This window comes from Martes martes (genome assembly GCF_963455335.1).
Source record: "Martes martes genome assembly, chromosome: 3".
Taxonomy (NCBI): Eukaryota; Metazoa; Chordata; class Mammalia; order Carnivora; family Mustelidae; genus Martes; species Martes martes.
The window spans coordinates 98,944,527-98,960,429 of NC_137890.1; the positions used below are offsets into that span (position 1 = coordinate 98,944,527).

General features: G+C 37.5%; 1 protein-coding gene across 1 annotated transcript in view; it reads right to left on the bottom strand.

The window, feature by feature from the left end:
• The window catches only part of ACTR3 (actin related protein 3), a 61,425-nt gene extending 45,990 nt beyond the window's left edge, over positions 1 to 15,435 (bottom strand). The window contains exon 1 of the mRNA XM_080798052.1: positions 15,045 to 15,435. Within this exon, the coding sequence (XP_080654178.1) occupies positions 15,045 to 15,088 (44 nt within the window). The 5' untranslated portion in view covers positions 15,089 to 15,435. The remainder of the gene's footprint in view (positions 1 to 15,044) is intronic.
• Positions 15,436 to 15,903: the final 468 nt, after the last annotated feature.

The following is a 15,903-nucleotide window of genomic DNA, read 5'->3' on the forward strand; positions in this document are numbered from 1 at the left end:
ATTCTATCTCAACATGACCAGCTTCCACCTTTACCTTATCATAAAAACACAAAGTATGTATTATATATAAATATCAAATTTTAAATGAAAATGGAGGTCTACAAATGAATCCCACTGCTAAACTTCTGTAATACCTCAATTCTCCGCTTAGCTATAGTTTTCTTTGTACTACTAGTGTTAGGAACTTTTAGAAAAAGAAAAGAGTGGCCAATTCACAGGGAATATTGGCTATAAATATAATTAGCAATTATTTGAAAAGAATTTCCAATGCCCTCCAATGTTTTTCTCACAATATTAAAGTAAATATTTAACGTGACACACACAAAAAAACTGATAGAACTCTTAAGTGTAAGAAAGGAGTGGACACCTCTGTGTAAAAAGAAATTATATTCTCCCAGTCCTTTTAGGTCTAAAACATAAAATCTAACTCCTTTTCACTAGTGAGGAAGAAAGAATATGGACCTTAGAATCAAAAAGTCATGAGTGAAATGTCTGTTCCACCATTTACTAACTACCCCATGATCATAGACTATTCCTAATTCATAAGGAATAAAACTGAATTCACTGTCATGAGGATTAAAAAAGATAACAGTAGATGGCACTAAATATTCAGTAAACTCGACCCACCCCCAGATCATTTTCCTTTACCCACGAGCCTTCTTTTATTTCTCTACCTATCCCTATAATTTTTCTTTCAAAGACTTAGCAATGTTTTCCCAACCTCTTTGCTAGTACACCAGTCCAACTATCCACCACTTAAAGAGGTATTATTCCACTTATATGAAATGACCACAATAGGCAAATCCATAAAGACAGGAAATAAATTAGTAACTCCCGAGGGTTGAAGGCAGGGAGAATAGAGTTTGACTGTTAAATGTGTATGATGTTCTTTTGGGGGCGATGAAATATTCTAAAGTTGACTGTGGAGATGGTTGCACAAACTTGTGAATAACTCAACTATACACTTTAAAAGGGTAAATTTTAGGTATGTTAATCGTATCTCAATAGAGCTGCTTAAAATAGAATAAAGTACAAGATTCAGACTGATACTGCCTAAGTTTAACTTTTATCAATCTTCTGCTTAATGATCAACACAATCTACTGCCAATCAAATCAATTCTAAACCATTGTTTCCCATTTAAAATCCTTCCCAAACAAGGCAAGGTAAGTAAAATTAACTACCTACTGTCCCACAGCTCCAAACAGGGTCAATTCCAAGCAGGCCAATCTCCTAACTGATCCCTCCTTCAAATATTTTGAAATTCCTGCCTGACTTAACCTCATCAATAAAATATTTACTGAGCATTATTAAATACTATGCACAAGGCCATAACTTGGAGAGAGTGAACAAAAAAGATATCCTACCATCATAAGCTTCCAATTTAGCTTCCATTAACAAAGCTTTCCCTCCCTTCCATCTATCATAACCTATTTATGCTTTTCCAAGAATTTGAGCAAGTCCAGCTCCTTCATAAACCATCCTCCCAAATACTACAGCCTTTATTAATCTCCAATTAAATAATTATATACCATCTTCAGTTATTTCACATACATTAGTTTCATCTCTGGAACTAAACGTAAGCTTAAAGAATAAAATCATGTCATAACTTTGTGTATGTACCAAAATATTCAGCATAGAACTGAGAATTCCAGTGATGAAATAAGAAGTTGATTACCTGCAATACCTTTTTTTTTTTTAACATATATCAATAGTTCATTCCTTTTTATTGCCGAGTATTATTCCACGGTACGTACCAGTTTGTTTAACCATCCCAAATTAAAGGACATGTGGGTTGTTTCTAGTTTTTCTAGTTTGGGTTGTGTTTTTTTTTGGTTTTTTGGTTGTTTTTGTTGTTGTTGTTGTTGTTGTTTTAACCTTTTAATGGCTTTACTTGGGGATTTTTTTTTTTAATTAACATATAATGTTGTTATTTGTTTCAGGGGTAAGGTCTGTGATTCATCAGTCTTACACAACACCCAGCACTCACCACAACACATACCCTCCCAATGTCCATCACCCAGCCACTCCATCTCCCCAACCTCCTCCCCTCCAGCAACCCACAGTTTGTTTCCTAAGATTAAGAGTCTCTTACAGTTTGTCTCCCTCTCTAGTTTCCTCGTTTCATGTTTTCCTCTCTTCCCCTATGATCCTCTGCCTTGTTTCTTAAATTCCACATATCAGTGTGGTGTATATACATACAATGGAATATTGCCCAGCCATCAAAAAAAAAAAAAATGAAATCTTGCTATTTGCAACAACGTGGATGGAACTAGAGGGTATTATGCTAAGTGAAATAAATCAATCAGAGAAAGATAATTATCATACGATCTCACTGATCTGCAATACCTTTTTATAGCAATTTTAACAATAATTGCCGTTGTTACTGTATATCAATTATTTTGCTATATGCTTTATATTATCCCTGTTACCAAAACCATGCAAAATGGATCTATTTCCATATTGGGGAAACTGCACCTCACAGAAGAAGAAACCACTGCAAAGAAATATTAAAGCTAGATATGAACTCAAGATATCTATCAAAATCAATGACTTTTATACTCTCTCCTTTAAATATGAGGGGGTTACTTCCAAAATAAAACCAGAGAAAGGACTAACAGTATAGTTTGTCATGTTAGCTAAGGGGATCTTCCCCACTTATACTTTCTGCATCAGTTTCATCTTTAAGGGAGTAACACTATCTATGTTACAGGATTAGGTATCAAATGAATTAACAGATAACAGTGCCTGGCACAGAGTATGCACTGTATAACTGCTGGTTATTATTTTTATTTTCATCACCATAAATCACCATAATGAAGTCACCAAGTATATTTCCTATTCTCATAAACTTGGTTTATGATAGATTATGGCTTCATACTACCTATGGCGTAAATACCAAAGCAGTGCAGAATTCAAGGCCTTTCAGATCTCCATAATCCTGGGGGTATAGCTCAGTGGTACAGTATTTGACTGCAGATCTCCATAATCCAGTCCCAACATATCTTTTGAATTCAACTCAAGAAGCACTTACTATCATACATCAGACTCTTTCACTACTTTCCTGTACTATCTCAAGTATTTCACTACTTTTCTGTACCATATTGTATATCACTATTTCCTTGTACCATACCAAACCTAACATACCCAAATTTCAACCTATACTCTTCCACCTCGCTTTGTTTCCTACCACTGTTCTCTCACCTCGTACGCTAGTCTTGTTTCTGCCTATCAATACTTTATTCAAACTTAAAGGCCTACTTCAGTTATTATCTCTACCAGGAAGTCTTTTTTCATCCTCCCTGGAAAAAGTACATTTTCCTTCACCTATGATTCCAAGAAGTTTCATTTACACCTGCCAGAGCATTTCCCGCACTGGTATTATAATGTGATGTGAGCTTCCTATGGGGCAGGCACCATTTCCTAATCATCATTATATTCCCTACAACAGAAGTACTGCAAAAGTATGCATTTGCTCAGATGCTCACTAGAGTTACTGAAAAGCAGTTTTTCCAACTATCAACAAAAAAGATGCAAAAGCTATTGCCTACTTTCTAGGATTTTGTCGTATATGAATAAATATATAATACGGCCCATTATCTCTGAATGGCACAGCTCAAATTCTCGTAGTTATAATTCAGGTTTACTATTTTTAAAAAAAGTTTAAAGAAATGGTCTATCATATCACTGAATTTATCAAGTTGGTCCTACTTTCCAAAATATTCCATAATACCAAAATTACAAAATTACTGTTATACCACTGTTCTAATGAAAAATCCCATATTATTCACAACATCATTAATTATTCCTTTAAAAAACTGTCCTTGATTCACACATTTAGAACGAACGCTGTGTGAAACACAGGGTTTTTGCACTTTTGGAAAAAAAGTGTTAATTCAAACTGCTAGTTATTAAAAAGGATCAAGCAGTTATCAAAATGAAGGAACTTAAGGCAACATAAAGACAAATGGACAAAAAACTTGCCCATCCTCATCTTTCTAATGGCAGTGGACACTCACTTTTTCTGCCAGCATCAAAGTCCCACTACTATTTTGATCAATCCACCAAAGATTAAGTCTTTGCAGGACACGAAACCTCACATCCCTTTATAGAAGGAGGGACCTGATACTGATACATTCATTTCTGCCACCTACTTCACATAACATGATCGATATCAAACCCATCTAGCTCAGGTCAGAACTTTGAATCTTGACTGAATAAGTACAAGATGAAGCAATGTTTTAGAATTTATATTGCTAGTATCTAGTTGCAGCATCCTGCCAACTTCCTGCAACATGACTTCAATAGCGGACTCTCGCTTCCTGGTCTCTGTTTTCTCTGCTTTTCTGAGCCTGGTTCTCCAGCCTTCCCATCAATTTTGTGATCTAAACCATATCCTTTCAATAATTACTTTTTTGGCTTATATTAGCTAGTTATTTTGTTGTTTGCAACCATGATTTCTCACTCATATAATCACATTACATTTCCTTCGTTTCTACTTCGCAGAATCTTCCTATCAATTTAAATCCTGCTTCACTACTAAAAATAGTTTAAAAAAAAGTTAAAAATAAAAAAGTTTAAAAAAAAGTTAAAAAATAAAATAAAAAATAAAAAATAAATTAAAAAGTTTTCTTTTACTTTCAAATCCTGACAAGGCAACTTGAAACAAGTAAAGCAGGTCCCTTCAAAATGTATTTTGGAAGCAATAAAATTCTCAACTAATCTATTATCTGAATAACAAATTAATCAAGAAAAGAAAAAAAGCCAAGCCCAAATAGGTCTCTTTCCTTTGCTTTGTTACCTCTACCCTTTTGATTAATACAAAGCAAAATTTTAAAATAAATACTTTCAAAAAGGAAACATAAACTTCTACTACAACTGTGTACTTTTTAAATGAAATGTATCAAAATTCATCCTAAACTCCAGAGGTAACAATCTCTTTAATTCTATCTGGGGGTGGGGGGGAGCTACTTTCTGGTAACCCATGTGTTTCTCTTAATCTATACATTCACTACTTTCAGATCAAATACCTAATATTAAGTATCCTGAGTCTAATAAGAGAAGTTTCTTTTTTGTAATCCTACAGTCTTAAGTCCTTATTCTTAAATTTAACTATTTCATTTTTTGGGTTTTTTTAACACAGGCATTAATGAGAGAAATAACTTTGTAATGGATCAATTATTCAAACTGCAGCTTCAGAAATATGTATACATTTATTCTGAAGTTATATGTAATTAAACATCATTTTCTTAAGTGAGCTATCTTGAATTAACCAGCAACCGTCAGCTTTATCATGTTTCATACAATGACTGTCCTTACAATATTCAAACAGTTAATAAACAATTCTATGTCAATTAACTTGCTTGTGTTTTGGATTAATCAAATCAATGAATTAGTCATTAAGACTTTCCTATATATCTCAAATTTGTACTAAAAATTAACAGTTCTAAAAATATATTTTGTTTAAAAAAAGTATGTTTAAATTTTAATACTCTTCAAAGACTTGGTTAACAATTTAACCACTGATACTGACTATGTCCCAACTGAACGCAGTATTAATGTGGGTTCTGGAACCAGACTACCTGAAGCCTCAATGCTAGATCTAATACTTAACTGTAGCTACTATTTAATTGAGCAAGTTACTTAAATTCTCTATACCTCAGTTTCCTCATCTTTAAAATAGTTATTATAGGGGCGCCTGGGTGGCTCAGTGGCTTAAAGCCTCTGCCTTCGGCTCGGGTCATGGTCTCAGGGTCCTGGGATCGAGCCCCACATCGGGCTCTCTGCTCAGCAGGGAGCCTGCTTCTCCCTCTCTCTCTGCCTGCCTCTCTGCCTACTTGTGATCTCTCTCTCTGTCAAATAAATAAATAAAATCTTAAAAAAAAATAGTTATTATATCACCTACACATCATAGAGTTTCTGAAAAGGTTATGCAGAATTATCTCAAAAACGTAATTCCTAAAAGACTTTGAAAGGCTGATCTGTACACATCCCACGTAATGTCTTTAAAATAACTGATAACCAAAAACTAAATTAAGTACTTCTAAAATTTAAATGCCTGAAACAATAAAAAAGCATATTTCCTTAAAAAAAGGCATTCATTTTCTGAATAATTTCTGAATTTGTGTTAAAATGTTATGATGGGAAACAAAATTAGTTTTGCATCTGTGCCATCTACTATACATTTGTATTACAATAAAAACACTTAAAGATTTCTGAAGAATGTACTGAACCAGGCCTCAACCAAACTACTTTAACCATTAAAAAAACATATATTGTTATTTCAACTAGCAAGAAGAAACTTCAACTACTGTAACTCAAAAATATGAACTCCTAAGAAAACTGAAGAGAATTCAACAACGCTATCAAATGATAACTAGGAGTAATCCTGAAAAACATTTCTCAACTCTGGACCTTTGTCTCATTTATAAATAAAGAGCAAGTTAAATTATTTCTCAAAGTCTTTTCCATCTCCATAATTCTATGTAAGTCATTTAGGCACTTCCCTTAATTCACTAAAGTAAGTTTCACAAATACACATTAAATGCTACTTTTGTAGCCCCGAAATAACTGAAGTTAAAAATGCTTCAAGAATGGGGCGCCTGGGTGGCTCAGTGGTTTAAGCCGCTGCCTTCGGCTCGGGTCATGATCTCAGGGTCCTGGGATCGAGTCTCGCATCGGGCTCTCTGCTTGGCGGGGAGCCTGCTTCCCTCTCTCACTCTCTCTGCCTGCCTCTCTGCCTACTTATGATCTCTCTCTCTCTGTCAAATAAATAAATAAAATCTTTAAAAAAAAATGCTTCAAGAAAAACGCATCAAACTTACACTAAGCTCTAAGACTTTAAGTAAGCAAAAAATAGAGTTTTATCACAGACCAATACTAAAAACATAGTAATTTTACATAGTTCCAAAACCAACCCTAAACTGTAAGGCATTTTGCACCCTAATTCCCCATCTTAAGACTTTCAATTTCCTTATAGTAATCCCTCATTCACACTAAGTACTGTAACTGAAAAAGTCTTAAAGACACCCTTATCAAGGGAATTGCATTTTCACAATGGGCAAGATGACTTAAGGAGAGAATATTTAAAGATGTTAATGTTCAGCATCAGACCAGATAAAATATTTTTGTGAGGATGTGTTAGAGGTAGAGAGGAGTTAGAAAGGAAAATATATCAGACCACACAAATTCAAGGCTGTCCCTTTACTGGTTATAAGGAGTATGTAAGAATGACATGAGTTTAAGGCAACAGTTTTGAAAAGTTTTGAAAAAAATCTTGAAAGAAAATAAAATTACACGAATGGTCCTTTGGAAAAATTAAAATACTATTTGTCTTTTTTGTTCTGGTATTAATCCATTATGGATGTATCTTTCATTATTTATTGTATAATATAAAGGTCCATATAAAGATAATAAAACCACCAGCACTCAAAGTAATATTAGTCACTATCGTATTCTGGAGAACCAAATTTAAACATTAATCCAATAATACCACCTTATCTTGTGCTGTTACTTAATAATACATGAATTTATAAGTGCTTGGTAAACTATAAAGCATGTTAATGTAGTGTTATTATTACTTAACTGCTTTGCTCTTGCCTCTATGCCAGTGGCTATTACAGATCAGTAATGTCATAAAAGAGCCTGCAAGTTCCAAGAGAATTACAGACAAGCATTCAAATGCCTTTATTATACAGGAATTTTGTTTCAGAAAACATGCTGCTTGAAGCTACATTTTAACCATTCCAAACTCCTGCCCCTACTCCAATCATTCAGCTGTTTTCACCTGCTGGAGGTGGAAAAGCACACTGGATAAGGAGGAACACTGTGGAGGGAAATTTAGCCCTATACTGAGCTAAAATCTCCTAAAAAGATTCTGCTTTAAAGATGTAAAGCACAAGAATGAAGCAAAAGACCAGCTGTCAGCACAGCTGATCACTCATCATTTCAAGCCATGTGTGCTCACTCATTCTTCTCATTGTGATGCTCAAGAAGCCAGATTACATATCGAAGATTTTCAAAAGAAGGAACATTAATATTCAATCTTCTTGTTATCTATTATTTTATTAGCTTCAGTCTATAAATCTCAATGATGACTGCCACATCTCTATCTTCATTCCTGAAGTTCCTATATTTTTAACTTCCTTTAGAGTATTTCCAATTATGATCATCATCCAAATTCAGTAACAAATAACAATTTCACTCAGCTTCTTAAAACCAACTCCCTTAACTGACCCACTCAAACTCAAAATCCTGACATCTTCATTGATGACTACAATCCACCAAAATCAACTGCCAAGCCCTAGCTATACTTTCATCTCTCAAATCAGCAAAAACATTTTGACTGTGCAAAGAACTGTTAAGCCAAGCACTGCAGAAGAAAAATAAATATCCACAAGACACTGTGTTGCTTTCCTTAAAAAGTAACAACTCAATAAAAAAGAGAGCTAATTGATAACTATAATAATTATGACGTACCAAGTTTTTACTGTGTGTCAAGCACTGTGACTAACCATTTTCACGCATTATCTCAAAAAACAAGAAACAGAGGTGCCTGGGTGGCTCAGTCCTTAAGCATCCGGCTTCTCCTCAGGTCATGATCCCAGGGTCCTGGGATGGAGCCCCCAGCGGGCTCCCAGCTCAGCAAGAAGCCTACTTCTTTCCTCCCTCAGCCTCTCCCCCTGCTTGTGCTTTCTCTCCATGTTGTCTGTCTCTGTCAAATAAATAAGTAAAATCTTAAAAGAAAAAAAAGAAACAAATGAAAAAACCCCACTCATAAGGTAGATACTATGATCTCCAAATTACACATGGGAAACATGCAACATGCAGAGTTTGAAGTGTACAAAGTCATATAGCTAGAAAAGCTTGAACTCAAAAACAGCTATGACTACAAAGCCCTTGCTAACCATAATACAAAACAATATAACTGCAGAAGTACAAACAAACAAAAAAAGCAATGTTTCCCAAATTTATCTCTTCTGCTCTATTCCTACTGCCAATATCCTATTTCAGAATTTCTGCAAAGCTGGTTCTGAGAGGACTGCTTAAAAATTATCTAGGAAGATCATCTAAATTTATATTCCTAGGTCCAACCCTTGAGATTCTGAGTCACTGGGTATGGGGTGTTTCCCAGGCAGTTTTTCTAAATCATACCCTAATTCTTGTTCCTTCATTCATTTGCTTGTTCATTCAATAAAGATGTGAGTTCATATTATGTGTCAAGTCCCATAACTTCATCCCAAATACCTCCTCTACATCCGATTCAACTGCATTCCATTCTGCAAATAGTCTAAAATCATTTATTTACAATCTATTTACAACATTTAACTCCTCTTGTAAAGGATTTTTATTTCCCATCAAGTAAAAATATATTGAATCAAAGTTCTGCTGACACAATGAATACCTGGCACAGTAAGTGCTCAATAAATGTTAGTTACCCTTCACATTACGTAATCTAGATTTGCATTATTACGTGGTCCTCAATTCCAACGGAAGGGGGTGGTACGATGTATGCTAACAGGGCTAAATACAAAAAGCAGCTACTCTGCTGCATATGCACTTCCTTCTCCTGTATCTGTCCAAATCCTTAAAAAGAGAGCATATATCCTACCTTCACTGCAACTTCCTGGACTCTTCCTGACCACAATAATCTCTCATACAACCTATAGAGCAGCTATTACTATCACAAAAGTAAGTATCTTAACATTTGATAAAGTGTGACCTTTTATCATCCTAATTTTTAAAAATAATTTTTAGCTCTTATCTCATTCAGATTCTTGAAATCAGACTGTATTATACATTTTCATTACAATTCCAAGAGTGTCTGGCCTGCTGCCAAGTCTATAGTTAGCCTTGATTTGGCAATACCACTTCTTCTACCTGTGCAACTAATCCTTAAGTTACTAACACTGCTTTCTGCCTTTACAACATCATAAATGAATTTCCTCAAAAAAAAATCTAAATGATTCAATACTGTTCAAGGCTCATCCTCTATGTAAGGAGACTATTATATAGAGTAATGACTATACCACATTTATTTGCTACAATACCTTGGGCAAATAGTTTAACCTCTTTAAACCCTAATTTTTTCTGTCTTTAAAACAGCGATAATTCTTAGGTTGATGTGAAAAGTAAATGAGATGATATAAAGCACTGGGTCTGACATGTAATTCTTAATAAATATCAGCTGTTAGTATTTCCTGATGAAACGCAGAGTAAATTTTTTCCAGAATTTCAATGTAAGCAGAGTGACATGGAAATAAGCTAGGAATTAACATATACTATATATATTTTTACATACATATAATTATATATATATGATATATATAAATACATATATACTTATATATATATAAATCTGAAAGATTTCCACAAGAATTCTCTAATTCATTAAATCAAATGCATAAGGCTAAGATTTATAATAATATTTTAAACAAGAAGAAAATTAGCCTTACTAATAAAAACAAAGAAACGTACATAATTCTGATAAGGGCTCAGGAATCCCCACAGTGTAATAGAAAGAACATAGGGCTTCAATACAGAAAAGCTTAAGTCCAAATAGCAACTCTTACCACCTGCTAACTACATACCACTAAAAAAGTAATTTACACTTCTCCAATCCTGTTTGCTCACTTGTACAATGAGGTAAAAATGACCGTCACAAAAATAATAAGATAAATATAAATCCTGGCCAGCATGTCCTCCGCTAGTGGAGCTTCCCATTCTGTGCTTAAAAATAAATTTCTGGGGGCGCCTGGGTGGCTCAGTGGGTTAAGCCTCTGCCTTCCGCTCAGGTCATGAGTTTGGGATTCTGGGATCGAGCCCCGCATGGGGCTCTCTGCTCAGCAGGGAGGCTGCTTTCCCACCCCCCCCACTTGTGAGCTCGCTCTCTCGCACGCTCTCTCTCTCATAAAAAAACCTAAAAAAAAATTTTTTTAATAAATAAATAAATTTCTGAACTATGTCTTACAATTAGACTGGAAAGTTCATTAGATACAATATATATACACAACCCAAAGTCTGTATTTTAACACAGAATGTGCATGCAGGGAAAGAGACTGGTGGGGAAGGAAAGGAGAAAGATTTTAGGTAAGTCTAAGTAAGAAAGTGACTTCTCTTTCATTCCCATCCCTCCACCCACCTCCCTTTCTGCAACCCTCACTGGGTATCATATTAAACTAATGAATAATTGAAAATAATATTAAAAACTAATGATGTACTATATCTTGGCTAATTAAATTTAAATTTTTTTAAAAATGCTCCAAAAAAAAAAAAAGTGACTTCTCAACAGGAGCCTGTTACACTGTAACAGATACTGTACATGTTTCTGCCCTTGGAGATGGCTGGAGAAATAGTGTTGTTATTAAATATTATGTACAGAATTCACATTGGAAACATGAACTTCCCACTTGTTTTTCCCCCACCCACTCAGCTCTTCCCCACCGGTTCTCAAAGAAGATACTAGATCTGTACTAATTGCTAGAATGTGGCCACAGTATGAATTATATAAGCTCCTCATCCACTGACTCCAAACAAAATATTTTATGCTTACATTTTAAAATTATGCTAGGAAGCTTATGTCAATTACGGAAATTTCTGAATTCATTCTAAATCTGAATATATCTAGATACCAACATATAGCTCTCCAGCAGGGCCATATTAACCTCTGCTATCATAATGGAAATAATTTACCACAGCAGTACTGATCAGATAAAAAAAAGAGACATAGGGGCACCTGGGTGGCTCAGTTGGTTAAGTGTCTGCCTTCAGCTCAGGTCATGATCCCAGGGTCCTGGGTTTGAGCCCCACATGAGGCTCCCTGCTTGGCCAGAAGCCAGCATATCCCTCTCTCACTCCCCCTGCTTGTGTTCCCTCTCTCACTGCGTCTCTCTCTGTACAATAAATAAATAAATACATAAAAACTTAAAAAAAAGAGAGAGACATAAAGGGGAAAAGGAAATTTGACAATGCAGAGCTCTATAATTGAGCTATAGCATAAAAAAAGTATATAAGGAGTTCCTTTATTTGGCTTGAATGTTCAAGAAGTGAGTGAAAACATACAAAAAATAACTTAAGATCCTCTTAAACTTTGCAATTGTTACAATGTCATAAAAATGCTTTTGGAAAAAAAAGTTTCCCTCATAACTGATAGTTCTGTAATTTAGTCCTTAAGCAACCAGTTCTATCAATGAAAATCTCTACACAAATATTTTTCCTACAGCACTATTCCAACACAGGCCAAGAAAGTGTGCAGATATGACATCAATATGAAAGAAACAGTTATTTCTAAATAATTTTCCAAAGGAGTTATTTTCTTTTATGATCTCAGCTTAGGTGATTCTTTATCTTATGTTGAGATAAAGGATCTTTGCTGGAGGATCTCTAACTTTGATCTGCGGTTTAAACTTCATGTTTCCTAACTCTTAAATAGCTTTTCTTATTGGAGAACACCAAGTTTCATAGACGGCCACTTTTTTCAGTCATCTTTTTCCTAACTTATATGATGAAATGAAACAAGCAACCAGATTCAGGTTATAACTTTTAACTTATATTTTTTTTAACTTTTCACTTATATTAAGTGGGTAATTGTAATTATAGACCAAATAGATGAATGCATTCTCTAAAACACAAATTACAGGCACACAATTTGCATCTGGGGACCACAGTGCTCTGGAACATAAAACTCCCTATGAAGGCCTTACTTAAATATGCTTATCGCAGTCCCAATCTCAAAGAGACATCCTCTTCATGCTAATAAAGCTGCAGGTGTGACTTTCCAGGAGTTGCATTAATAGGCAACACAAAAGACCAAAAACCTTTTGAAGACAAAAATAAATGGAGCTCTGACAGATGGTTTAAAAAAAAAAAAGGTGAGAGGCAATGGGGAACCCTAATTAGTTCCATTTAAATCATGAGTGTCCAGTTAACTACCTCACCTTGTGAGGTAAAATTAATGCAATAAAGTAAAATGTAATAATGTAGTAATAACTGAAATACTAAAACAAAAATAACCCTAAGTATGAATCAAACCCCTCCCATATCTCCTGGTCACTCAGCATGTGTTTCAAATTCAGGGTTGCCCTATCAGAAGGAGGTCACTTAAGGACAGTTAACCTCAATGAAATACCGAGTATACTAACTCAAAAATAACCAGAACTGATTTCGAAAGGGGAAAAAAGAGAGTGAGAAAAAGTAACATCTTACTTGTTACCATGTTAGTTGTTAGGACTACAATTATCTACACTAATTTTATTAACAACCCAATAATTTCTAAAGCATAAATTATTAATTATGTAGCAGTATTTTTCACTTTAACAAAACACACCTGAAAATTCCTTCTCACTCGGGCCAAATCTAATTTTAAAACTGACCCTAAGCATGAAACTACTCACCAATCTGACTGAGAGGAGGAAAAAAAAAAAAAAAAAAATATATATATATATATATATATATATATATACTGGCTCAAGAACATTAGATGGGATTAAAAAAATAATAACTTTAATAAGCTGTCCATCAAAACAATACATTTAGAAGTTCCAAGGCTAAAGTAGGCTGGTGTTTCCCAAAGGAAAATGTTAATAAATCGGTGTTTCCAGATGCACGGCTGGGATTTTAGAAAGTCACACTACCAAAGTTCAGAGCATGAAGATTAGAGCTAGAGCTGTTTTACAGAGAACAAACGGAATGAGGAGTTTGTGTATACAATCCCTTAAACAACAAAAGTTTGCTGAATAATGAAAGGAGGGAAACTAGGCTAATACTTACTCTACCTCTCATAACCCTCCGCCCATTGGATTATTTTGGGAATTAGAAATATAACCATATATCGGCACAGGACACACACTCCCAACACTGCAACATTAAGAAGTCATTCCACATTAAAATATAGACAGTATTTCTAATGAAAATACAAAGTGTACCAAAACTCTAAATGCCTGTTGATACACTTTAACGCCAGTCTACAGTTAAAAAGGCTATCCTACAGATCTGGTAACTCCATGAAAAGGAACCACGTCCCTTTATAGCTCTACACCTTCCTTCTCGATTTTGAGATACCTTCACAAAACGAACGCACACAACTTAAATTATTTTCTTTGGTGCTTCCCTTCCTCCCGCCCCACGAAACATCAATACATACATATTTTTAAATTCACATAAAGTGGTAACTGGCACCAGTAATTCAATGTTTGGAATACGCTTAATTTTGAAAGTTCTAATAAGATGTGTTCAGGTTGGAAGCGAAAAACTACCTTATAAGGGTATAAAAGACTGAAAGCAGGAAGCGGCTTTGACAAAACTAAGGAAGTTGCTGCGCGCTTGCTCACTGGGGGACTTTTTTGAGGCAAGAGAAGTAACACATGACATCTTTCTCTCTCAAATTAAAATGTGACTTGGTTCACCGGTATAAGCTCAGTAGGAGATGGAAAAGACCGGAGTCGGAATAGGAGAGGAGGTGGGTGGTCAAATAAAAGCCCCTACCTAGGTTCCCATTTTCAGAGTCTGATTCTTCCCTTTCCCCACCCACACCCCTGGGCAGAGTGTTGTCACAGCAATCTTGCAAAACCTACACGGAGTGCTTCTCTTTTCTCGCTCCTCTGCCAGGCTGTCCCCGCGCTCGATCCACTCGGTCCCCGAAATCCACGGGCAGGAAGGGACGTGCAGGCAAAGGAGAGCCGGGTACACTGGGTCTCCGACCACCCCGACCGCACCGCGGGCCCCGGAGGGGCGACGAGCCCCACGTCTCCTTGGGCGGCGCTGCCCACCGCGATGGGGGAAGGGCTGGGAGGGGTCGCGCGGAGCAAGCCGCTCCCAGGGGGTTTCTCGGCCCGGCGCCCCCACCCCGGTCCCAGTGGGTGAAGCCAGGCAACAAGGGAGGCCCTGGCTCCGGGCCCCACCCCTGGCAACACGGCGCGGCTAAGACTGACACGGCCGGCGGCAGCACCTTGCCGCAGCACACATCTACCGACCTCCACCCTCCCCCGCCATTTTCCCCACCTCCGCCTCAGTTTCCCCACCCCCCTCCCCCGCCCGTCAGCCTCCTTACCCCGTGCCACAGTCCACCACACAGGCCGGCAGCCGTCCCGCCATCTTCCTCCTCGCCTGCTACTGCCGCTGCCGCCGTCTGCTCCGTGCTGATTGGGGCCAGGGATTGGCGGCAGGAGATCGGAGCTATCTGACCATCCACAGCCGGGCCGCCCTCTCCGTCGGGGGGGAGCCGGGAAGCCGAAGCAGTAGCGAGAAAGCAGCAGGCTCGGTCAGCAGCTACCACTTCCGCAACCCAGGCGGGCAGACAGTCCCCGCCCTGCCCCGCCGCGGCCTCCTCCCCCTCTCTCCCCTCCTCCTCCCTCCTGCCCCCACCCTACAACTTCTTCCCCCCACGCCGCCTTGCCCCGGGAAGCCAAGATGGCCGCCGGTGCCGCCGCCCCGGCCAGGCCAGGCCCAGGCCGCGAGCGCTCCCCCTTCCGGCTCCGAGCGGGAGGGGCGAGAGAGCATGCGCAATGACGTGCTGCCGCCAGCTGCCGCTCGCGTCCCGACGTTAATGAAGTCCACTTCGGGTTTTCCCAGAGGGTAGGGGCGGGGAAGTCGGCCGGAGCCTCTGATTCTCCTGAAGCTGGAAGGGTTCTTTAGTTTCAATTACTTCTGTGCTAGGATGGAGGAACTGCATCCCGCAGCCGCGAATATCTTCTCCATTTCCCCGGGGAAAACTGGCTTAATAGAAAACGTTCTACACACAACCTTCTTGTAACTTGGAGAGTCCGCTTTTCTGGGTGGAAATGAGCAATATCAAACCGAGGGTGAGCACTCGGGAGGGATGGGTAAACAAAGGCTTGCTCCGTAGCCCTTCTGCCTTCGTGCGGGGTTTAGTCATTTACACCTGTGCAATGTTACATTGCACATGACAA